Source organism: Spinacia oleracea, chromosome 3 (genome assembly GCF_020520425.1).
Source record: "Spinacia oleracea cultivar Varoflay chromosome 3, BTI_SOV_V1, whole genome shotgun sequence".
In the NCBI taxonomy this organism is placed as follows: Eukaryota; Viridiplantae; Streptophyta; class Magnoliopsida; order Caryophyllales; family Amaranthaceae; genus Spinacia; species Spinacia oleracea.
Genome location: NC_079489.1, coordinates 69,432,146 through 69,456,792, shown reverse-complemented (window position 1 = coordinate 69,456,792; position 24,647 = coordinate 69,432,146). Strand labels below are relative to the sequence as shown.

General features: G+C 37.8%; 7 protein-coding genes and 1 long non-coding RNA gene across 9 annotated transcripts; 6 read left to right on the top strand and 2 right to left on the bottom strand.

Moving 5' to 3' along the window:
* Positions 1-501: 501 nt before the first annotated feature.
* Positions 502-2,717, top strand: LOC110802432 (uncharacterized). Its single transcript, XM_022007873.2, has 2 exons — positions 502-2,033; positions 2,324-2,717. The coding sequence occupies exons 1-2, from the start codon at positions 926-928 to the stop codon at positions 2,356-2,358; spliced, it is 1,143 nt and encodes a 380-aa protein (XP_021863565.1). The 5' UTR covers positions 502-925; the 3' UTR covers positions 2,359-2,717.
* Positions 2,718-7,486: 4,769 nt separating this feature from the next.
* Positions 7,487-12,706, top strand: LOC130470384 (uncharacterized). Its single transcript, XM_056840463.1, has 5 exons — positions 7,487-7,951; positions 8,475-10,638; positions 10,726-10,869; positions 11,279-12,145; positions 12,249-12,706. The coding sequence occupies exons 1-5, from the start codon at positions 7,872-7,874 to the stop codon at positions 12,519-12,521; spliced, it is 3,528 nt and encodes a 1,175-aa protein (XP_056696441.1). The 5' UTR covers positions 7,487-7,871; the 3' UTR covers positions 12,522-12,706.
* Positions 12,707-12,987: 281 nt separating this feature from the next.
* Positions 12,988-15,941, bottom strand: LOC130470383 (uncharacterized). 2 transcript variants are annotated; one of them, XM_056840462.1, is made up of 2 exons: positions 15,241-15,941; positions 12,988-13,547 (listed from the first exon to the last, which is right to left on the bottom strand). In XM_056840462.1, the coding sequence occupies exon 2, from the start codon at positions 13,544-13,546 to the stop codon at positions 13,097-13,099; it is 450 nt and encodes a 149-aa protein (XP_056696440.1). In that variant the 5' UTR covers position 13,547; positions 15,241-15,941; the 3' UTR covers positions 12,988-13,096. The 2 variants fall into 2 exon arrangements, with proteins under 2 accessions (XP_056696440.1, XP_056696439.1); XM_056840461.1 differs by lacking the exon at positions 15,241-15,941 and adding an exon at positions 13,836-14,182.
* LOC110802568 (putative disease resistance protein RGA3) lies at positions 15,251-17,200 on the top strand. The gene is made up of 2 exons (XM_022008001.2): positions 15,251-16,804; positions 16,877-17,200. Exons 1-2 carry the CDS (start codon positions 15,251-15,253, stop codon positions 17,198-17,200), a joined length of 1,878 nt encoding a protein of 625 aa, XP_021863693.2.
* LOC130470382 (putative disease resistance protein RGA3) lies at positions 16,462-19,593 on the top strand. The gene is made up of 2 exons (XM_056840459.1): positions 16,462-18,881; positions 19,002-19,593. Exons 1-2 carry the CDS (start codon positions 17,324-17,326, stop codon positions 19,013-19,015), a joined length of 1,572 nt encoding a protein of 523 aa, XP_056696437.1. The 5' UTR covers positions 16,462-17,323; the 3' UTR covers positions 19,016-19,593.
* A 113-nt stretch (positions 19,594-19,706) lies between these two features.
* LOC110802440 (uncharacterized) lies at positions 19,707-20,699 on the bottom strand. The gene has a single exon (XM_022007882.2). It carries the CDS (start codon positions 20,209-20,211, stop codon positions 19,996-19,998), a length of 216 nt encoding a protein of 71 aa, XP_021863574.1. The 5' UTR covers positions 20,212-20,699; the 3' UTR covers positions 19,707-19,995.
* A 618-nt stretch (positions 20,700-21,317) lies between these two features.
* LOC110802725 (uncharacterized) lies at positions 21,318-22,078 on the top strand. Its single transcript, XM_022008180.2, has one exon. The coding sequence runs from the start codon at positions 21,688-21,690 to the stop codon at positions 21,895-21,897; it is 210 nt and encodes a 69-aa protein (XP_021863872.1). The 5' UTR covers positions 21,318-21,687; the 3' UTR covers positions 21,898-22,078.
* A 960-nt stretch (positions 22,079-23,038) lies between these two features.
* LOC130469099 (uncharacterized) lies at positions 23,039-24,449 on the top strand. Its single transcript, XR_008929473.1, has 3 exons — positions 23,039-23,250; positions 23,335-23,382; positions 24,121-24,449. It is a non-coding gene; the product is annotated as an uncharacterized lncRNA (long non-coding RNA).
* Positions 24,450-24,647: the final 198 nt, after the last annotated feature.

Sequence of the window (24,647 nt, the reverse complement as noted above, 5' to 3'; positions counted from 1 at the left end):
GGAGACCTTGGATGCGATAGGAGAGATTCCTGGTTTAAAGTTCTTAGGATTATCCAAGGACTCATTCATGGGGAATAAATGGATTATTAACAAAGAAAACATGTTTCGCAGTCTAGAGGAGCTGAAATTGTCTAATCTGCCAAATTTAGTGGAATGGCAGATCGACAATGGGATCATGCCATGTTTGAAAAAGTTAACAATCGTTTCTTGTACTGGTCTAAAACAAATTCCACAAGGGTTGAAGTCTATAACTACCATTCAAACATTGAATATTCGACGTATGTCAACTAGTTTCAATAGTAGATTACGGGTTCAAGGAGAAGATTTCCACATTGTTCAGCACATCCCTGACTTTGGGGTTAAGGACTCATGTACACAATTGTTTTACTAATCCATCGTAAACTCGGTAAGTTTTTTTTTTTCTTGTAAATTTAGTTTCACTTCTTTTCCGTCCCATTATGTTTTCATTTAATTAGCCTTAATTTTCCTTTGATATAGGGAGGTAAAGTACATAGTCATCAAGAAATTTGACGATCAAAACTACCAACAAGAGTTGAGGCCAAGTGGGATATCAACTATATATCATCATCATCATCATCATCATCCATGGATATAACTTTACTGTCCGGATGTCCTGTACATAACTACTACCTCCGTTTTTTAAAAAATTTTACAGTTTCGGATTTTTTACTTGAAATAAAAGGTTTTTGTGACGGTATATTTTTAGAGATTTTGGAATATATTTGATAGGAAGATATTATTGTAATTGATATGATTTATTATTGCTTCTTAAGATAGAGTTTAGTTTTAAGTAAACTCTTTGTAATATAAAGCCACGGACATGAATGAGAAAGGCAAAGGCAATTAAGCCCAAAACTAATTTACATGGTATCAGCCTAGGTAAATTAAACACACAGGCACAACCATGGCTGGAGACGAATCGCCGCCGCCACCACCAACACTTGATCCTTCTTCCCCGTTCTATCTCGGTCCTAATGATAAGCCCGGAGATTTTATTACTCCAACCCGCCTTCATCATGAGAATTACGATGATTGGGCAAGCGATATACAAACGGCGATGGAAGCTCGTCGTAAATTCGGGTTCTTGAATGGAACCTACACAAAACCAATTCCCCCTTGCACTCAATCTGATTGGATAGCACTCAATGCTATGTTAATCTCATGGATCATGAATACAATCACTCCAGAGGTTAAAACCTCCATCTCAAAATACAGAGAGGTTAAGCGACTATGGGATACACTCAAAGCTCAATTTGCAGTTGTTAATGGGCCCCGTATTCAGCAACTACACTCGTCCATCGCGAGGTGTGAGCAGACAAAAACGATGACCGTGGCTGCCTACTACGCCAAACTCAATGTCTTGTGGGAAGAACTACATAATCACGAACCAATAATAGAGTGTGCGTGTTGTACTTCCTGCACGGCAGGCTCTAGGCATGAGGAGAGGCGAGAAAATGGGAAGCTACACCAATTTCTGATGGGCCTTTATTCTGATTACTATGCTCAAACGAGAGCTAACATTCTATCACAAGATGCTTTGCCATCATTAAACCGTGCATATCAGCTCGTTATCCAGGAGGAAAGGGTGCGCAAAGCCCGACAACCCACCGAAGATAGAGCACCTGAGGTTCTGGGTTTTGCTCTTCGAACCGACAGTAGCAGAGGCCGTGGTAGGGGAGATAGGGTGGACAAATCCCATCTTACTTGTACACATTGCAAGAAAACTGGACATGAAGTCTCCCATTGTTTTGAAATAGTTGGCTATCCAGAGTGGTACGAAGAGAGGATGAAAACTGATGGAGGCCGAGGCCGAGGCAGATTTGCAGGTCGTGGGAGGGGGCAGTCCGTGCGTGCTAATGCAGCATCGACCAATCATGATTGTGTTCCTAATGATGCAACAACTTCTTCCATTGCAGGAAGCAGTAATTCCTCCTCATTATTTTCTGCCGACCAATGGAAAGTACTCACTGGAATGTTTGGTAATGTTAAAATTCCGGATAACAGACTAACCGGTAAGTTTGATAAACGTTTATGAATTATTGATACGGGAGCAACCCATCATGTTACTGGGGATGCTTCGTGGTTGATTGATGTAAAAGATATTTTTGATTGTCCTGTTGGTCTTCCTAATGGTGACACTGCAGTTGCAACTCAAGAGGGTTCTGTGCGTCTATCGGACAAAATTTTTCTCACTCATGTTCTTTACGTCCCTCAATTCAGTTGCAATTTGCTTTCGGTTTCACAGATGAATGATGCCTTACATTGTACTGTCCAATTTGATTCTTATATGTGTGCTATACAGGACCGATCGAAGGAGGTGATTGGAACGGGTGTTAGGAGGGATGGACTATACTACTTCGGGGGAACAAATTCCGTTCAACATATCTCTGTCACCGGTGACACATCTACTTTGGAATTGTGGCATAGAAGAATGGGACATCCTTCTGAAAGAGTGGTGAAGTTACTTCCTCCTGTCCAAAATTGTAGGGGTAGTTTGAATAAAGCATGTGAAATATGTTTTCGTGCTAAGCATTCTAGGGATAAATTTCCGATTAGTGAGTCTAAAACTACTAGAATTTTTGAGAAAATCCATTGTGATTTGTGGGGTTCCTATAAACATTTGTCTTCATGTGGTGCTCAATATTTTTTTACTATAGTAGATGATTATTCCAGAGCCGTTTGGATTTATTTGTTACTTGATAAAACAGAGGTGTTTCAAATGTTTATGTCTTTTGTTGCCATGGTCGATAGGCAATTTTCCAAAAAGATTAAAGTTGTGCAAAGTGACAATGGCACTGAATTCAATTGCTTACGTGATTTTTTTTAGCAACTGGCATCATGTTTCAAACATCATGTGTGGGTACTCCCCAACAAAATGGGAGGGTTGAAAGAAAACACAAGCATATTTTAAATGTGGGTAGAGCATTGCGTTTTCAGGCAAATCTTCCAATTTATTTTTGGGGCGAAGGGGTTTTAGCAGCCGCACATTTAATAAATCGAACACCATCCCCTTTGTTAAATAATAAAACCCCTCACGAGATCTTATTTGGTACTCCTCCCTCTTACAATGCAATCAAGGTGTTTGGAACATTGTGTTTTGCTCATAATCAACGGGCAAAGGGTGACAAATTTGCTAGCAGAAGTCGAAAGTGTCTATTCGTTGGCTATCCCTTTGGCAAGAAAGGTTGGAAGCTCTATGATCTTGACAGTAAAGAATTCTTGGTGTCTCGGGATGTGAAATTTTTTGAGGATATATACCCATTTCGGACACCGGAAATTGCAAATATAGTGCCGGAAGAAGTAGCAGACTTGCATTATGATGGTGATGTTGATGTTGATTTTGGTGAAGTGGAACAGCCCACTGTAGTGCACCGTGTGGATAATACCACAAATGGGCCCAGTCCACAAACAACCCAACATGTAATAGAGGAAGAGGGAATGCACTCTCCTTTGCCCACTATAATTGCTGCCAGCGAATTGGGCCAAGTAGAAGACTCTATTTCTGCTGGCTCAATCGCACTCTCAAATGACATTGCTGACCCATTATCTCCTTTGAACACTGATGATGGGCCTTTGGAGGTTCCTGCTCGGTCCCCAGTAGCTGAAACAGTTCCATTGGGCAGAGGTTTGCGGGAAAAAATCCCCTCGGTTCGTCTACACGATTATGTTACTCATACGGTCTCCGTTGATAGTCCATCCTCCATCCCACCTGCTCCACATCACTCTTCAGGTACTCCTTACCCTATAGCACATTATATAAATTGTGACAGTTTATCTGTGAAATATCGTACTTTCCTTGCAGCTATTACATCGAGTAAGGAGCCTAAGTCATTTAAAGAAGCTTTGAGGAATGATGATTGGGTAAGGTCAATGCAAGAAGAAATACAAGCCTTGGAGGATAATGACACATGGACCATGGAATATTTACCACCTGGAAAACGTGCATTGGGAAGTCAATGGGTATATCGAAATAAATTTGATTCTGACGGCATTCTTGATAGGAGAAAATCACGATTGGTGGTTCTTGGCAATCATCAAAAGGAGGGTATTGATTATACCGAGACATTTGCTCCTGTTGCTAAGATGGTCACAGTTAGGGCTTTCCTGGCTATTGCGGCTTCAAAAAATTGGGAACTCCACCAAATGGACGTTCACAATGCTTTCTTACACGGAGATCTTGAGGAGGAGGTGTACATGAAACTCCCTCCTGCATTCGTGGCATCAGATCCTAATATGGTATGTCGGTTGCGAAAGTCTCTCTATGGTCTGAAGCAAGCTCCTCGATGTTGGTTTGCAAAGCTTGTCACGGCCCTAAAGGGGTATGGTTTTCTTCAATCTTATTCTGACTATTCTTTGTTTACTTTCACCAAAGGAGAAATTCAGATGAATGTGCTTGTGTATGTTGATGATCTTATTATTTCTGGGAATAATTCCGCTGCTTTACGGGCTTTCAAGGCCTACCTAAGTGATTGCTTCAAAATGAAAGACCTTGGCTCATTACGGTATTTTCTTGGCATCGAGGTTGCCCGTAACTCCTCGGGTTTGTTTTTGTGTCAAAGAAAGTACGCTTTGGATATTGTTACTGAGGCTGGTTTGTTGGGTGCTAAACCATCATGTTCTCCTATTGAGAAAAATCACAAGCTCGGCCTTGCTACAGGCGAGCTACTTGCGGATCCTGAGGCTTATCGGCGCCTTGTCGGTCGTCTCATATATTTAGCGGTCACCCGTCCTGATCTGGCTTATTCGGTGCATATATTGTCTCAGTTCTTGCAAGCACCCCGAGTTGAGCATTGGGAAGCCGCACTTCGTGTGGTCCGTTACTTAAAAGGGACACCTGGCCAAGGTATTCTCTTACGTGCAGATAGTGAATTAACCTTGCAAGGTTGGTGTGACTCGGATTGGGCGGCTTGTCCAATCACGCGTCGTTCTCTCACTGGTTGGCTTGTATTTCTAGGTCAATCACCGATTTCATGGAAAACGAAAAAGCAACACACGGTCTCTCGATCATCGGCTAAAGCCGAATATCGCTCCATGGCCGCTATTACTTGTGAGTTGAAATGGTTGAAAGGTCTCTTATTGAGTTTGGGCGTCCATCACCCAAAAGCTATACCGTTGTTCTGTGATAGCCAATCCGCTCTACACATTGCAAAAAATCCGGTTTTTCATGAGCGGACGAAACACATTGAGGTGGATTGCCACTTGTCCGGGATGCGATTACAGATGGTCTTATTACTCCTTCATATGTTCATACCACATCACAGTTGGCAGACATCTTCACTAAAGCTCTTGGTAAACCACAGTTTGACACTCTTCTCCGCAAGTTGGGCATTTTGGATCCGCATGCTTAGACCTGTCAAACGGGTCGGTCGGGTCGGGTTGTAAAAATTTACTTTCGGGTTCGGGTTGAATCGGGTCGGTCACTTTCGGGTTCGGGTTTACAAATGCTTGTTCAAGACCCAGAACTTTCGGGTTCGGGTCGACCCAACGGGTTGAGAGATTTTAAAACGCGCATTATATTTTCATTAATTTAGGTGAAAAATATACAAAATATTGGCACAAGTTAACAAATTTTCCTACGAAAGTTTATATTTTGTCAAATTCAATCATAAAATGGCGTATAATTCAAATTAAAATCATATTACACAGAACAATAGTAAAAACAACGTGTCTTTTATGCTTAAATTTTCTCATAATCTCATTTATTGCTATAAATACAATGATTTTCAATCGGTCGGGTCTAAAACGGGTTCGGTCGGGTTTTGACCCATTCATTTTCGGGTTGTTCGGGTTCGGATAAAATCGGGTTACGGGTCACAAAATCTTGTTCAGGACCCAGTATTTTCGGGTCGGGTTCGGGTCGGTTTTCGGGTCGGGTTGATTTTTGACAGCTCTACGCATGCTCCAACTTGAGGGGGGTGTTACGGTATATTTTTAGAGATTTTGGAATATATTTGATAGGAAGATATTATTGTAATTGATATGATTTATTATTGCTTCCTAAGATAGAGTTTAGTTTTAAGTAAACTCTTTGTAATATAAAGCCACGGACATGAATGTGAAAGGCAAAGGCAGTTAAGCCCAAAACTAATTTACAGTTTTAAATCGTCAAAGTTGATTTTTAATCTTCTCTTTTTTCCTAACCTATTTGCACTAATTCCCTCATTTCATTATGACTATGTCTGAACAATTTTATTTTTTGTACAGTACCTTTTTGCATTTATTAATCAATTTCAACGACTTTTACTCTATATTTGGTAAATTATTTCAGGTAACCAAAACTGATCTTTTGTTAATATTGATTTTTACTCTCACACACTATATTTTTTAGGAAAATTTGTAATTATTAATCCAACTTTTGCCCGATTTTCTTTAATTAAGCCTACCTATGCGATATTTCTAAATAATCCAACCTTTATGACCCAATTACTATTATTAAGCCTAACAAGTTACTAACCTGCTATAGACGGTATTCACCCTTACGTGGTATATAACAATTATTATTATTTTTTCTATTTTTTAACATGGAAAGGCAAAAGCTAGGCTATTCAATTTCATGAATGGGCAATGTATCAGGCGTCATATGCTGTGGCCAACAATATAAATATTATGCATGTACCAACGAGGACTTGACCTTAATGTTTAAAATTGTGTACGATAGATTTCGGGTTCAAATTCCCCTCATCCTTTTGTAATTTATTTTTTCCTTGTCGCTCATTCTCAATTTCTCATTCATACGAAAAAGAAGTGTTATGTATATTTCTATTTTGTTTGCAGTCTACTGAGTAATCAATCGAAAATGATTTTGAAATATGAAATCATTTGATTAATCAGTGGAAAATGATTTTGTAATATGAAATCATTTACTTGGTCCAATTAACATTCAATCCATACATTTGAAACTTTTTTATTTTTGAGGATTTGTAAGTTTTAAACTGTGTTTATCCATTACTCTGTTTTTTCTCCTCTAATTTTTGGGATTTTTTCGTATTCTATATAGAATTTTTTTTTTGACATGAGTTTTAAACAAACAAAAGTAAGGAAAGCTTGAAAAAGAAAAATAACAAGTAGGTGCTCTCTTGTCCATATCATGAAGAGATCATAATCGATTTGTCTATATTATAACTGATCTGCTCAAATCATATCCAAATCAAATTATTAATACAATATTTCATATTAATACTAATACAATATTTTTCATGTTAATATTAATAGTACTACAATAGTCGATCAATGTGAACTAAAAGACGCAAATAAAATAAGCACTAATTCGGTAATCATACCATAACATGTTAATACTTTAATTGATTATTATTTCCATAATTCATGTTAATACTTTAATTGACCTTCACCTCAATCACCTGTTGATCAATTGTTAACTACTCCGTCAACGAGGCCTTTTAGTTAACTGAATAGACAACCGACTACTGACTAAAACGATTCTGATATAAAAAAAATTACGAGTATTTTTTAGGAAATTTTGTGCAACACTACCTTTAAGTTTGGACGTTTTGTGAATTACTACCTTATAAAAAAGTTTTTTAATTTTGCTACCTTATAAGTTTGTTTAGTTTGAGTAACACTACCTTGTAACAGTTTCTGTCAAATTCCTCCGTTTGTGGGCCCCACCTCCAACGTTTCCCTCCATTTGCTTTCCCACCAACTTCTATCTTCTCCTTTCTCTTTCCTCTGTCATTTTTCTTTTCCTCTGCTTCACATTTATTCTTCTCTCCTTCAATCTCAACCACAAACCCTAAAGCCATAATTGATGATGCTACACTTCTGAATCTTCTTCAAGTCAAGAGATTCTTCTCTTTATTACGCGCAGTGGTCCAAAAGAAGATCTTGGAAAGATGAAAACGACAGGAAGTGGTCCAAAGGATAAGGGAAAGGGGATAATGCCAACGAACCGACAAGGTGGATCCCAAATCAGGTATTAAACAGTTAAAACAATGCGATTTTAGTAGTTTAATGTGATATTATTGGTTAATTAGTTGTTTAATTAGGAATCCCTAATTTTTTAATTGCACTGTGAAATTTTGAATCAAGAACCCTAATTTTTTATTGTCATTGAAATCCACGAATTCATTGTTTAATGTTGTTGGAAACCTTAATATGATTGTTTAAATGATTGTTTAATGTGAATAATGATTAATTGATTGTTTAATTGAAAAACCCCTAATTTTTTAATGTCTAGGGTTTCTGGATTGGGTTTCTGGATTAGTGTTGTGAAATAATTGTTTATTATTGGAAAAATTAGATTAGTATAACTGATTAGTTTATTAGTTTACAGTGATTACATGTGGTTACTTTGTTGTTCGTGTTGTGTAACCAAGTCGAACACTTGGACACGTACCCGAGTTGGGACTTGGACATGTACTCGATTTGGGATTTTTTAAATTTTTTGTAATCACTGTTGATTTGCAGTTAATTTTTTGTGGTAATTAAAATTGTAGGAATGAGCAGTTGGGTTACATTGATCTTGCAATATGGATGGGGGGAAAGTTTGTTTTCAATAAGGGGGAAACTGATTATGTTGGTGGGAAGTTGTATACTAGATTGACAGTGTGGTTGCATGAGTTAACTGTTTTTAGTTTGAGGGAGCTTGTAATGAAAGGGATGAGTGGAACTATAGGGAGGATTATTGAGAATTTCAGTGTATGGTTTAGGCTACATGGGATGAATTTGACTAAGGGTAGGAAGATTATACACACTCATGATGATATAGGGAGGTTATTGGAGACAAAAGATGGGTCTAACAGGGTGATTTTGTACATTATTGAGGAATCCAAACCAGCTTTTATTGGCCCATCTGTTACCTACCAAACTGCCAACTTTAAACCACCAAGACCACTGAAACAAGCTACACAAAGCAATCCTTCTGGGCCACAAAGAACACTGACCCAGCCCATTACAACCAAACCTGCTGGCCCATCAACAGTGACCCTAAAACAAGTGAAAATGGAACCACTTCAGTCAAAGTTTTCCCTAGTTAGGAGAAGCCCAAGGCTTGGTTTTGATCCTGATGTGATTTACATGGGAAAGGGTACAGGGCCAAGTGAGAATCCATCCACTGTAAAAGAACCCAACAAAACCCAATTAAAAAAGCCAATTGCTTCAGCCACTGTCAAAGCAAGTGTTCCTAAACCTATTCCCTCAAATATATCTTCAGTTGATCCTCACACTCCAAGTACAGAACCAACAGAAATCCCTCCTCATACCACCACCACTCCCACAAAACCTTCAAAAACACCTCTGCCTGCAAACCCACCTCTTCTTAGTCCAGATTTGAAGACCTCTACCCCTAGGAGAAAGAGTGTAGCACAGAAGGGGAAAAAGGTCAAAGGAAAAGCAGGAAAAGTAGGGAAGAAAAAGGGGAAAGGAAAGAAAAAGGATCCTGGGGACTGTTTATTTGAAAATGATGAGTTTGGTGATTGGTCTGAAAGTGATTCAGACTTTTCAGATTTAGATGTGGAGTTTGAACCAGGGGAAGAGGACAGAAAACAACTAGAGGAGGATGAGTTGTTCTGTGAGCCATTGTCTACTGTGTTGAGGGGAAATAAGAGGGTAGATAAGGTTGCAGCACCTGAGGTGGAAGAACAAGTGGATCTAGCACCTGAGGTGGAAGAACAAGTGGATCTAGAACATGAGGTGGATTATGATTCAGAGGAGCTTAGAAGTCTTTGTGGTTCAGATGATGAAGTAGATCCATACCCTACCTTTAATCCAGAGTCAGACTTCAAGAAAAAGATTGTGCTCAGTTTGGGTTTAAAGTTCCCGAGTGTTCATGCTGTTAGGAAAGCGATAAGGTATCATTCGATCGAGAACCACTACGATTACTACCTTCTTCATAATGGAAGGAAGAGGGTGAGTGTGTATTGTAGGTATAGATGTAGTTGTCCATGGGATAAAAAGCATGCAAAGCTTGTAAAGTGTGTGTGTGATGATCCACATAAGTGTAGGTTTAAGATTCATGTGAAGAAACTAAGGATGGAAGAAACGTTTCAGATCAAGTCTTTAAGGTTAAAGCATACTTGTGGTGTGGTTCATTCAAGTTCTAAAATCACATCGGAGTGGTTAGCTGAGAAGTATTTGGAGGAGTGGAGGTCAGAACCATATTGGAGGCTTGTTAAGTTTAGGGAAAGGGTTTACAAGGAAACGGGGCTACATATTGGATACTACAAGTCATGGTTTGCTAGGGCTAGAGCCAAATTGATTCTGTATGGGGATGCTGCAGATGAGTATGCTGCTGTGTATGACTATGGGTATGCAATTCTTCAATACAATCCTGGTTCTTCAGCCTATGTACAATGCCAGATTAGAGACAACCCCACTCCGTTCTTTCAAAGATTGTACGTCTGTTTTGAGGCTCTCAAAGTGGGTTTTAAGAATGGATGTAGGCCCCTGATTGGAGTAGATGGTTGTCACCTTAAAGGGGCTCATCCAGGAATGATCTTAGTGGCTGTGAGCAAAGATGGAAATAACAATATTTTTCCCGTAGCTTGGGCAGTGGTGGAAGTTGAGAATGCTGACAGTTGGACATGGTTTCTTGATTTGCTGATGAAGGACATAGGACACCATGACGGAGAAGGATTGACTCTTATGTCTGATAGGCAAAAGGTAATATAGTTTTATTCTTTTGTTCAATGAGGTACAGTTTCTGGATGGTTTACTAACCTTGTGTTTCTGTTTATTGTTTCAATTCAGGGACTATTGGATGCTATATCTGTTGTGAGTTCAAAAGCCGAGGTCAGATTTTGTGCTAGACACATATGGGCTAACTTCAAGAATAAATTCAGTGGCACAGCCTATAAGGACCTGTTTTGGGCAGCAGCAAGATCAACAACTAAGGTTTGCTATTCTTCAACTTGGTTGCATTTAGGCTTTCATGTTAGAAATGGACTCGTATTCTTAGATTTAGTTGCATTTAGGCTTTCATGTTAGAAATCGACTCGTATTCTTAGATTTATTTGCATTTAGGCTTTCATGTTAGAAATCTACTCGTATTCTTAGATTTGGCGGCACTTGTGATTTTATTTTAGAAATCGACTCGTATTCTTAAATTTGGTTGCACTTGTGATTTTATTTTAAAAGCATGTGTGTTTAGGGTAGAAAAGTAAAGCATGCTTCTTGGACACGTTCCCGAATCGTGACTTGGACACGTACCCGAGTCGGGACTTAATCGCACTAAATGTATAAATGTATAGCATTTGTTATTGTTTGTTGATGTCATCCTTGTTTTTGTTTGTTACATGTATAGCATTGGCATGATTCTTACATGGCTGAAATCAAAGAGCTAAACGAGGATGCATATAACTACTTGAGTGACATACCTCCTGTTCATTGGTGTAGACATGCATTTGGATCGAATTCTAGGTCTAACATGTTGCTCAACAACCTTTGTGAGACATTTAATGCTGTGATAAGGGAAGCTAGGGATAAACCAATAATAACCTGCCTAGATTGGATTAGGAGGTACGTAATGAGAAGGAATGCTGAGAAGTGGGAGGGTATTCAAAAGTATGAGGGGAGGTTTATGCCATTTGTTGAGAAGGTTTTAGCTTGGGTTTATGAAGCATCTTTGAATTGTATAGTCTGTCCTTCTAGATTAGATGAGTGGGAGGTGGAAACTGCTTTTGATAGGCATGTGGTAGATTTGAAGGAGTTGACATGCACATGCTTTAGGTGGGAGTTAACGGGAATACCATGTCCACATGCTTATGCATGTATTGTGAAGAAGAGGTGGAGGCCTGAAGATTTTGTTCATGAGTGTTACTCAAAGGCCAAATACTTAGCAACTTACTCGCCTCATATCAAGCCAATGCCCGGGATGAAGCAGTGGAAGAAAACAGATTTGCCTCGACCTTTGCCTCCACTGTTAAGGAAAATGCCAGGAAGGCCTAAGTCACATAAGAGAAAGAAAGAAGCAGGTGAGGATGCTGAGGAGAGGTTTGTGAAGCGAGGGAAAAAGCCGAATAACTGCTCAAACTGTAAACAACCAGGCCACAACAAGAGAAAGTGCAATAATCCACCTGGTGTTATTCAGCCCAAGGAACCAGGGAGGGATCCCTCCAAGAACCCATGGGTTGTTGCTGACAGAAACAAGAGGGCTGCAAGAGTTTTAAGGGTGAGTTTTTGTCATGTATTTACATTGTTTCTGTTGTTTAGAGCTGAATCTGTTTCTGTGTTTCTATTGTCATTAACAATATGTGTTTCTGTTGTGTATGCAGAGGTATAATGCTGAATCAGTCACTCAACCACAGCAACAAAACTCAAGTGCAGCTACCATGCAACAGACATTTAATGCTCCACCTCAATCCAGTCAGACAGGGAGTTATCAACCTCCTCCACTCAGTCAGACCTCAAGTCAGCAACCAGGTCAGACAGCAAGTCAGCATCCAGGTCCATCCAGCCAAACATCAACTCATCAGCCTCAAACATCACTCCCTCCAAAACTCAGACCCAAATTGCAGACAACAAAGAAACCAGTGTGGCATATTTAAGTATTGTTGGTTGTAATTCCTTTGAACAAGTAGTTAAGGTTTCTAATTAGCAACAAGGTTACATTTTGGCAATGACAATTGTAATTAGGTGCAAGGTTTACATTGGAACACTGTGTAAAGATTCATTTGCCCCTTAATTATATTTGACGTTCGAGCTCGGCTCACGCGTGGCTCGTTTCAGTTAAGTGCAGGTTTAACAAGTTGTTGTTCTTGTTGTTCACTTGTTGAATTGTTGTTATGAATATATGATGTTCAGGTGTGGTTCATTTGAGAAAAATTTGTCCTCCATTTAAACTAAGTCAATGGACCAAAGTTGACTCCCGTTGACTTCAAGGACTTTACCTAATTTATAGATTTATCCTCTGTGGTGAATGACAGGTGAAACGAGCACGTATACTAACCAAGTTTTAATCGGTACACAATTAAACGGAGCTAATAATCGAACACAAGTTAATGCAAAAAGATATTGTCATAAGCTAGAATTACCATTATTAAATGATTAGAGTCAACTAATGTCAACAACATTACATTACATTACATGAAATCCAATTTCCCGTTCCATTGTCGCGTTTACACTAGAGGAACTTCATTACAAACTTCAACACACAACAAACAACTAATCCTACAACAAACCAAAATACAGAATGGACAATTTCTTGGCCCTTATCCTTTGTCCCCTTCATTCCAGCCACTCCACCATTGCATATCCTTTCAAGCCTCTCATTGGCAGCAACAAGAAGGGCTTTGTCATCCTCCAACTTCTGCAATTCTGTCATCATGACCCTCAACTCTGTTTTCAGCAATCTCTTCTCCACCACCAGTTCATTCGTCACGACTCTTTGCCACTCCACAACATCAGGATCAACCCAATAAAACCAACCACATCCTTTCCTACCAGTGTGTACATCAGAGAACTTACAAGTCAGGAATTTTCTCCCCGGGTTATCAGTTGTCCACGATGTCAACATCTTGGATGGAATGCCACAATAACATTTTTTTGAAGCACAAGGAGACCCACTCGACATCCTGCAACAGTTAAAACAACTAATTATTAGTATTTGATTTCTCAATCAAAAACCCCCAAATTGCAAATAACGATCAAAATTGATATTTTAAACCACGAATACCCACATTTTTAGTCAATTCAAGAACCCAATTTTGCAATGTAGTTGTTTTCACATGACAATTCAAAGGTTTCAAACGCTAAATTTATCAAAAGGATTCGAATTTAATAAAATTGAACAAGAACAAAAACCCTAAATTGAAAAAATAAACCCAGAAATTCAAGAACAAGAACGAATTTAATGCACTCACCTTTAGGTTACTCGATTCCTCAACCAAATTGCGAATCTTGCTTTGAGAAAAAAATTGCCCAGATTTCTTGATGTTTTTCCGAAAAATTGGTTGAATGTGGTTGATAAAACTTTACAGGAAGTTTAAATAAGGGGGAAAGGGAGTTAAGCAGTTGAATATAGCCGTTGGAGGTGGGGCCCACAAACGGAGGAATTTGACAGAAACTGTTACAAGGTAGTGTTACTCAAACTAAACAAACTTATAAGGTAGCAAAATTAAAAAACTTTTTTATAAGGTAGTAATTCACAAAACGTCCAAACTTAAAGGTAGTGTTGCACAAAATTTCCTATTTTTTAATTGACAGGTTATTGTATTAAACTCATAATACAGTGAAGTTTGAGGGAGGCTACATCGCTGGTTACCAGCGGCTTTTTTACCCATATCTAGGGGCAAAATCGTCTTTTCACTTAATTAGTTGAAAAGTCAAACAAAGTACTAAGTATCGGAAATAAATGACAGTATTCAATATAACAATGACAGTATTCAATACAACAATGACAATATTTATACAAACAATGACATAGTATATGTAACACGTTTATCCAGTCATTTAAGTGGTCCCTTTACTATTTTTGTTTCATTTCGTTTTCTTCTTTTTGGATGATTATGACAGAGAGTATATGTAACACGTTTATCCAGTCATTTAAGTGGTCCCTTTACTATTTTTGTTTCATTTCGTTTTCTTCTTTTTGCATGATTATGACAAATTTTAATACAACAATGACAGTATATACACAATAATGACAGTATTTATCTAACCTTTGACAGTATATAGCAATTCGCAATATTTTTACCGTTTATTTAAGGGGTGGGCCATCATTGCAATTTATTTTCTTTTCACTTTTTTTTTGGTGGGTATGGGACAGATACATCGCGATGTAGCCTCCCTCGTGAAGTTTACCCTTCAAGCAGATAAAAAGTGAAGTATATTATTACTTTATTATTAAAATTTAGAAACATAGATCAAAATTTTGGAAAAATTACCGAGGAAAGTCAAACAACACTGCGAAATAGTAACGCTCAAAATAACTTTTGGCGGGTACCTTCGGGAAATAAAAAAGTAGAGAGATAGGATAATTATTTACAAAATATTTTAGTATTTGATAATGATAGTATTAGGCTATGGTGTTAATATAATTGGATTCTACACCGATTAGGCGATAATATCTTCACTTAGCGGTTAAGTGTTAAAAGTGTGAATCTATCATCCCCATTTCTAATTTGTATTGCTATCGTAGCTCATTGGCACCAAAAGATGAAAAGAATATGGAGTAATTATCATGTAAACGACTTTGAAATGATGGAACTTAATTAGGCTATCAATCAGCCCATTTCCTAGTTTAAGCTGCCTCAAAACTTCCTGTACCTGTATCAACATGCCTCCATTAGTTTCAGCCAACAAAAGAACCGCAGCTGAAGGAGTCATATTGATGAACCTTAAAAGAACCTTGAATAACTTGAACAATGCAGAGATATTATCTTCAATGGAAGAGCTTGAGACATTGAAGGAAGCAGTTGGTGTTGTTCATGGTGCAGTAGCAGCATTCCAAAAGGATGATCATTCGAATGGCAGTAGCCTTGGGAATCTAGGGGCTCTGCTGCATCAAGCTGATGACCTCCTTGATGAAATTCTCGCTCGCTATCATGGTGGAAGGCTTTCAAGAAATCAGAATGGGAATCTGGGGAGAAACCTCGGTCGTGCCTTGCAGAGAGTGGTCAATGCCAGTAACAGACTTACAGAAAAAGCAATTGCTATACAAATTAATGAGTTAAGCAAAGGTTTGGATGACTTGGGGAATCAATTGAAGAGTAAGCATGGCTCAATTGGACCTCCTCATTCTTACACTCTCTCTGAAAATATAGTTTTTGGGAGGGATAATGAAAAGAAGAAACTCATAAAGAAACACAGAGAAGAAGGAACCAGCGTATCTGTCATTCCTATAATTGGATCACCAGGATTAGGGAAGTCGGCTTTGGCTCAGATTGCGTATGAAGATGAAAGGGTAAAGAATCATTTTGACTTGAGAATGTGGATTCAAGTCTCACAGATTTCTGACCAGAAACAACTCATCCGGGAAATTTTGGAGTCTTGTACAAATAGGAGGCCTAATTATAGGCGAAATCCTAAATATCCCCGTTCCCGTGTTCATCAAAATGGGTTGACATTTCGTAATATTTTAGGATGTCAAAGTATTGATACGACTCCTAATAATATGGATAGTCAAAATGGAAGTGACATCAACGAAAGCCGACTCCGGAAAGAGATCCAAGGGAAACTGTACCTGCTGGTCCTAAATGATGCATGTATAACACATGAGCAAAGTTTGGGTACAATATTTGGGCAGCGTTTGAAAGACTTGTTAGCATCAGGTGCAAAAGGAAGTCGAATTTTGTTGACTACACGCCATTTGAAAGGGGCGCTTTTTGCAAAAAGTGAAATTGTTAAGTCTTATAAATTAAAGTGCCTGTCAGAGGATAATTCTTGGTCTTTGTTCCAAAAATTTGCATTTAGACAAAACAATGTAAGGGATAATGAATTGGAGCATATAAGGAGAGAAATAGCTAGAAACTGTGGGGGTGTTCCACTTACTCTAAAGGTTGCAGCAAGTTTCCTTTATGGCAAAGATGATGATAAATGGTTGTCTTTCAGTGAAAAATTGAAGTCAGATGCAAAACATGAGAATGATAGAATGAAACATGTCAGCTACGATGACCTCCCAACTCGGCTAAAAGCTTGCTTGGGCTATTGTTCTTTGTTTCCTGAAAATTTTACTTTCAACAAGCACGATCTCATTAGTCTCTGGATAGCACAGGGATACATTAACAGGACCAAAGTTTTGAGGAGGCTGCAGAGAAGTACTTTCTGGAATTGTCACGGCGCTGCTTCTTTGAGGATGTCATCACTGATTACTTGGGGAATATCATCAATTGTAAGATGCATCACATTATGCGCAGCCTAGCGTGTCAATATTCATCAGGGATCAAGAGCTTTTATCTGACAGATGCAGGGGGTTAATCTGGAATCTACATGCAAACATGTTTCTTTGACATGTGATCTGGACTCATTGAGGAATATCTCATCATCCGTACTTCAAGTTCAAAATTTGCGGACACTTGTTTTAGCCAAGGGAACAGATTGTGCCACAGAGATAGACTCTTTGGTGTGCAATAGGTTGATATCTAGTTTCAAATGCATAAGGGTTTTGGACTTGCGTGATCTTGGAATTGAGGAATTGCCGGTTTCCATGGGTAAGCTGATTCATTTGAGATACTTTGATCTCTCCAGAAATGATGCTCTGGTTACTCTACCAAAGTCAGTCACATAACTGTACAACTTGCAAACACTGAAACTCAACTCTTGCTCAAAACTTACAAGATTACCAAGTAACTTTGGTGAATTAGCAAACCTTACACGTTTTGAGGTTGACGAGTGTGATAGCTTGACTTGCATGCCTTCAGGCTTGGAGAAACTAATTAAGCTTGAGACGATGAGTCGGTTTGTAGTAGGCCAGGAGTTTTCCAAAGATATGGTTAGTAGTGGGCTGAAATCTCTAGAAAAACTCGACAAATCGAGAGGACGACTGGCAATTGAGTTGACAAGAGATTGGAAAACCGCCATACCTGAAGCCTCACAGGTGGAATTGCAAAAGAAAATCCATCTAGAGGAATTAAAGATCAGCTGGCCAAAAACAGTCTTAAACTGTAAAGAGACTTCACATCTCCTTTCCGATCATGAAAAATTACCTTACAAGAAACTTCTTGAGAACCTCCAACCAAACTCAAATCTCAAAATCCTCTGTATAGAAGGGTATAAAGGGCAAGACTTCCCATTCTGGGCAGGGGTGAATATGTTGGCTTCTTGTCTCCCGGATTTAGTTGTCATCAGCATTGAAGGATGCGACAAATGCAAGTATCTCCCACCATTTGGTAAACTTAAGTATCTTAAACGACTCACCCTGAGACACATGGCTAATGTGCAATTTGTGCAGAGAGAAACTTTCAGAGAAGTGTCAGCAGGTGACAGCCAAGATCAAGAACATACTCATGTATCACCATTCTTCCCAGCCCTAGAAGAACTTACCCTCCATAACTTCTACAAGCTAGAAGGATGGTGGAAGGAAGAAATGATGGTAGCACCTCCAGAAAATATCCCTCCCTTCCCTTGTCTTTCCAAATTAAGGGTATGGAACTGCCCAAAACTGCGATCTATGCCTTCGTTCGTAGAGGTTTCGGATCTTGACTTGCGCAACGTCAATCAGATGCTTCTAGAAGAAAGTGCAAAGAACATTCCTATTAATCCTGATTTCCACCTCAAATGCCTGCAAATTAAGGCCTGCTCCAACTTGAGGAGCTTCACAACAGTCAGAAAGGGGCTAGGGGGCAGCCTTTCTTTATTACAAGAGCTTGTGATTGAAAAATGTCATGCACTGAGTTCACTGGCATCAGAATTGTCATACCTACCCTCCTTAGAGAAGTTGGAGATTTCCAACTGCAAAGAACTTGATCTCTCTGATTATGGAAGCAATAATATGGGAAACAGAGAATCTGTATCAACTCCATGGACCTCTTTGGCATGCCTTCGCCATTTGACCCTTCAAGAAATACCAAAGATGAAGTCTCTCCCTGAATGGCTGAAGCATGTCCAAACTCTCAAATCATTATGGATATCATCATGCACTGCCTTGACAGTATTGCCGCAGTGGATAGATAACCTGACAGCGCTTCAGCACCTTCGGATTGAGAACTGCGAGGCTGTAACAAGGCTACCAGATGAACTAGAGAATGTTGAATCCCTGAAGAAAGTTGAGATCACCGAATGTACTGCGTTAATGGAACGTTGCAGAGAGCACACGGGGGAGGACTGGCACAAGATCAGACATGCTCGGGTTTTGCTCCATAAGTCGTGGCGTTATGGACTCATACCAGAGCTAAGAGCCTCACAGAACAGATATAATATCCGTGCACCAACAGACATTAAGTACATCATCATTCCCATAATAGCTACAGGTAATTAATGGTGTTTGAGCAATTTCACTTTCAGCGTTAGTGTTTTTATTTACTTTTTCATCTTACTTTATTGTTTCTCGTTCATGAAAATATAGAGTAACTTCTTTTCTTCTCTTGCAGAAGCCATCATCTGACATTTCATTGCATATCAGCTATAGACTTCTCGCTGTTATGCACTGAAACTTGAAAAACAAGCACACAAGAACATGAAGAAAGGAAGCTTGAGGTTTCTTAGATTATGTCATATTTGTGGTTTCAGAAGTTAGTGATCTAATGATCTTTAATTAATTTGACAGCATTTTCTTCTGTAATGATGTAAGGATGTAACCCTTCTTACTTGTTCTGTATGACCTTCATCACCTTCAGTTGTGTTCTCTCTCTCTCTCTCTCCCTTTTATTTTCTTATTCTTCCACCCTTTCTCTTAGGGTTAAGCCGTACTATACAAAACAATCCATAATCAATGCGCGGTCCTAGCCATCAGTTTTTCTCAAACTACAGCCTTGTTTGGTAAATGGCTGTTAAACAAAATACATAATTTGATAATTAACTATCTTCTTGTATCATATTACATTTAATAAGCGTATACCAATCGGCATTATCTTATTACTACCTTATTGTATTATACGTCGTATTAGATCTAATAAGCATACAACAATAGGCATGAGCCTATTACAGGTATCTGGTGAATTACAGAATAAGCAATTTAGTTTGTGAATATGTTAGGAATACAATATGCAAATTGAGAAACCTTTTGGACACTAGCATATCAAAACAGTGGGGTAAACTTGTAAAAGACCATATTTAAAATTAAAAAAACAAACATGTCTAATGCTCTCAAATAAGTTATTTTTCAAGAAGCTCAGAGTCTGCGGCTTTGAGCTATAAGTAAATTCAAACTAGATCTAAAAAATGAGTTGAGAAAAGGGCTATAGCAGTATAGCATAAGACTGGTCAGATATAACCTTCCCTTAAATATGAGAGCGAAAACTTTACAACTCTGTATCTAGAAGCTGAAGAAAGGAGAAATGAAATTACAGTTGGGTAATAGAAAAAAAGGAAGAAACCCGAAGCGGTTGGTTGATGGCCAGACTTCCAGGTGCTTTAACCTCAAGTTTATACACCAGAACGTATGTGAATGCCAATTGCAATCGTCAAAATAGTAAGGATACAAAAATAAATAACAGCATGGATCAAAATAGAGATCCCACTGGTGGTCATGTTTCCAAACTCAACTATCCTTGTTCTTGCAGGCAGCTGAAGCAGTAACCCCGGCGACAACAATATAAACAACGCCACTGACACCACCACAGGCCCCCAATCTACCATCATATTTCTCTATGTTCTTTGCTGTCACACTCCCTGTCTAGAGTGATATTTCTTTTTGAGTCACTCTAGCAAACACTTGTCTCTCTCGCGTTCTTAGAAAGTGTAAGGAGAAGGAAAGAAATCCGAGAGAATAAGTAGAGCAAATCAGAGGGACTTCCTTGGTCAAGAAGGATTAAAGCAGGGAAGGAAGACAAGCTCGCGAAGTAAATGAGTAATCAGAAAGCTAAGGAGGGAAGGGATCAGGAAAGGTATAGATGTTTAAAACACATAGTGGATTTGCTTTACTAAGATGAAACAACTGCTTTTCCATTTTACGCTTCACAAATATACTAAAGAATTACTGTTTTTGTGTTTTTGTGTTTTTGTGTTTTTGTGTGTGTTATCTTTTCTTTTGTGGGTGCTTTGCTTTAGTTTTTTATCATCGGGAAAAGCAGAATTCAATGTGTAAAGTTGTGAATTCTAGACTTGGAAGATGTGTGCATGGCTTTTTTTTTCTTCTGATTTTCTTTATTTTTTAATTTTTTTTTTTTTTGAAGTTGGTTTGTTGATTAATGAAAAGCTATTTTGTCTAAGAAGATTAACTAAAGCTAAAAACATGATTAGATACAGCAAAGATCCTTTCACATTTTATGTGCTACTCATGCCTCGTCAGAATGAAAAAGAGGAATTTATATTGCTCTCAAGGCAGAAAACATGCTTTGACAATGAAAGTTCTTCTATGTTTCATAAGCGTTACGAATCAAAATCCTTTGTCCCACTTGAAATTTTTGCAATCAACTCTTTAAAAATTAATTCAATGAAATTTGTGTACATCAAATTTCGGAATTTAAAGATCTATCTATATTTTTTTGTTGTTTCAGTCCAATACAGGTTACGAGTAAACATTTAAATGTAAGACTCGCTTATAGCACACTAAAATTAAATAGAGTTTTCAGTCTTCTCAACTACGTAGAACATTTAAATTTGCACCTAACATTTGGACCCTGCATTAGGAAGGAATGGTTACTTCAGGCTATTTGAATCTTATTGTTGTGGGGGTTGGGGGTGAATTATAAATGAAAATCCAACAGCTAATTGGTTATACACAACCAAGTCTTGCCAATTTTGAAAATGAAGGCAAGAAGATGCTCTGGATGAGGAATCTAAACTGGGTTTCTCACTAAACCTGAGACAAAAGCAAAAGCTGGATGGTAACCCTCCACAAGATGTCATCTATCATCAAGTATGGAATCAATCCAAAATCCCTATCAAGTTCCATGATTTTGATATCACGATGTTATCTTCCACATTGGGGCACCTCCTCTTTTGTCTGAATACTTATTTAGTTATACCAGTCTGTCTATCTCCATCTCTCTATCTACTCTCATGTATATATAAATGAGGCCCTGTTTATCTCAAACATACACCAATCACCATCATTACATCACCCAATAAGCCATCAAATCAAAACAGCACAAACAGCGAGAAAGAGAAAGGGAAATGGCAGATTGGGGACCAGTGTTGATTGCGTTAGTTCTGTTTATTCTGTTGACACCAGGACTGCTGTTTCAGCTGCCTGGGAAGAACAGAGCGGTGGAATTCGGAAGCATGCAGACCAGTGGGATGTCGATACTAGTCCACACCGTCATCTACTTCTGCCTCATCACCATTTTCCTTATCGCTGTTGGCGTCCATATATACACCAACTAGTCCTTGCTCCTCTGCTGAGACTTTCATGTTTCTCCTATCTGCTGTTTTGATTTGTTTTTTTATTTTTTTTGTTGTATTCAAATCCATTATTCTAGGGGAATTTAACACTCCTAAATCCCAAAATGTATTCTTTTACGATTATTTAATTTGATATAAAATTTTCTGAAGTCCTTCTAATCAATACTGCCATCAGTAACAATCTTACAATTGCGCAGAGCATAAACTACACCCATAGCTATTGTTTGTCATTGCCCAACCTCAAGAATGGAAGAACTAAGAACCTGTAAAGTGTAAACTACAAACATGAATACAATTTGCATTCTTTGTAAATTGATGCCAAATTCATACATCCAAAATCAAAATATGCTACTTCTATTATTCCTAGCTCTAGTAGGACTAACGTTGAGTCGCAAAACTTAGCTTTAAACTCTGATGTGAACTCTACGTACTGCAGCTCCATCTTTTTCTTTTAAAGTTTTAATTGAAATCCCTTTTAAGTCCAAAAAAAAAATCTAAATTATGGTCTTGACCTAAAGTTTGTGTCAAGTGCATCTACCACCAAATGTTTACAAAGCAGCCGAAGTAGATGCATTGAATATTAGTCTACCATTTATGCACTCCTTAGTTATAAAAGCGTTTCAAGCTGAACAATAGAAGCATGCTTATTGCTTAACATATCAAGTTAAGGAAAGGAGGATTCTATATTAACAACAGACCTTATACAATTCAGTGACACCATATTATCCGACAGTGAAGAGTCCTTAAAATACATCATCTTAATACTCAAAGAAAGACCTAGGATCTCTCTTTATGTAAACATGAAAGACAAACAATTGCCTTTTACGGAGTACGAGTACATACTACTCCCTCCGTCCCATAATTATCTTCCTGTTTGACCAAAAATACAGATTTTAAGAAAAAAAGTGGAATATAGTACATGAAAAAGTGGAATAAAGTACAAATGCTGATTGAATTGTATGGAAAAGTGGAATAAAGTACATGTATAAGAGAATATAGTACATGGGAAAAGTGGAATATAATACATGGGTGGGGTTTTCAATTCAATTTTAATTAATACAAATTATTGAATAAGGCGGACTGACAGCGTCAGACGGGTGACGTGGCAGCGCGGGTCGTGACGCAGGTCGTGACGCGGGTCAGGACGCGGGTCAAATCCGAATTGGGTCGAAAACGGTTATTTTTTCGGGTTTAGTATAAAAGGTTTTCTTTCCCACGTTTTTGCCCATTTTCAAATCACTGTTCACTTTTAGAGAGAGAAACCGCCGAGTTCTTCCATTTCAGGAGAGAGAAAGCTTCTACTCTTTGATCTTCTCTTCGATTTCTTCAATTTCTGTAAGTTTTTTGCATTTTCACTTGTTTTTCTTTGTTCGTGTGTAGTTCTTACTGATTTATCCTCTCTTTTTTCGTTCGATTTAGGGTTTTGAAGGTGTGATTGTGATATTTTCCGATTTACTTCAAGTTTCGGTAAGTTCTTTCTATTTTCATCTACTTTTTGTTCAATTTTGTCATCATTTGATGTTCGTTTTGTTTCTTACTGTTTTTGGTTTTGATTTAGGGTTTTGTAATTGTGATTTGTGATAATTTCGGTTGTTCTTCATTTTCGACAATATTTTTGAAGTTTTGTTGTCATTTTTTCTTCTTTTTGTTCAATTTTGTTATCATTTGAAGTTCGTTTTTGTTTCTTACTGTTTTGGTTGTGATTTAGGGTTTTGTAATTGTGATTTCTGATACTTTTGGTTGTTCTTCATTTTCGACAATATTTTTGAAGCTTCTTGTCCTTTTTCCTTCTTTTTGTTCAATTTGATCATAATTTGAAGTTTGTTTTGGTGTTTTTGTTCAATTTGTTCAATTAAAAGTTCGCTGATAAATAATTAGTTTTTTAATCAATTAGTTAATTATTTTTACCAATTAGTTATTCTTTCAAAGCAATTAGTCATATTCTGACATTCATAAATCAAGTATTAAACGAATTAGTTAATTTATTTAATTTCAAACTTTCTTGAGCAATTAGTTTACTTTTTTGACCAATTAGTTAATTGCATAATCCAATTAGTTAACTATTTTAACCTGTTAGTGAAACATTCAAATCAATTAGTTACACAATGAAATTGTTTTGTTTTTATTGCTATTTATACTGCTTATGTTCATTACACATTCTTTTTATTTGCGCATTACAATATATTGAACTACATTCATTTATAGTTTCAGTTCACATAATGAGGTCAAAAAATGCAAACAAAGCATCTGATTATCACGATGTTGGGAAGTCGAGTCAAGATGTTGAAGGCAGTTCAAGGCCGACTGAAGATATTCCAGCTAGTTCAAAGCTGAGCGCAGATGAGAGGAAAATTGGAAGGGGGCCAAAGAAGTCGAAAATTAAAGTAGAATATACTGAAGATGGTGGGGAAGTTGTAGAGTTGGATAGGTATAACTCCTATCTTTGTAACTGTTATTTATCACTGTTTAATTAGTTGGATAGGTATGACTATTTAAAAATTGATTTTGCAATTATCATAACTTATTTTACATTTAGTGAACTTTTTGCATAATTTAGTTAACTTTTGACTGCAATTAGTTAAATATTTTTCAGTAATTAGTTAACCTTTTTTAAAAGAACTTTCCACTAATTAGTTAACTTTTTCCACTAATTAGTTAACCTTTTCCATTAATTAGTTAACTTTTGGCTGCAATTAGTTAACTCAATAATTAGTTACTTTTGACTGCAAATA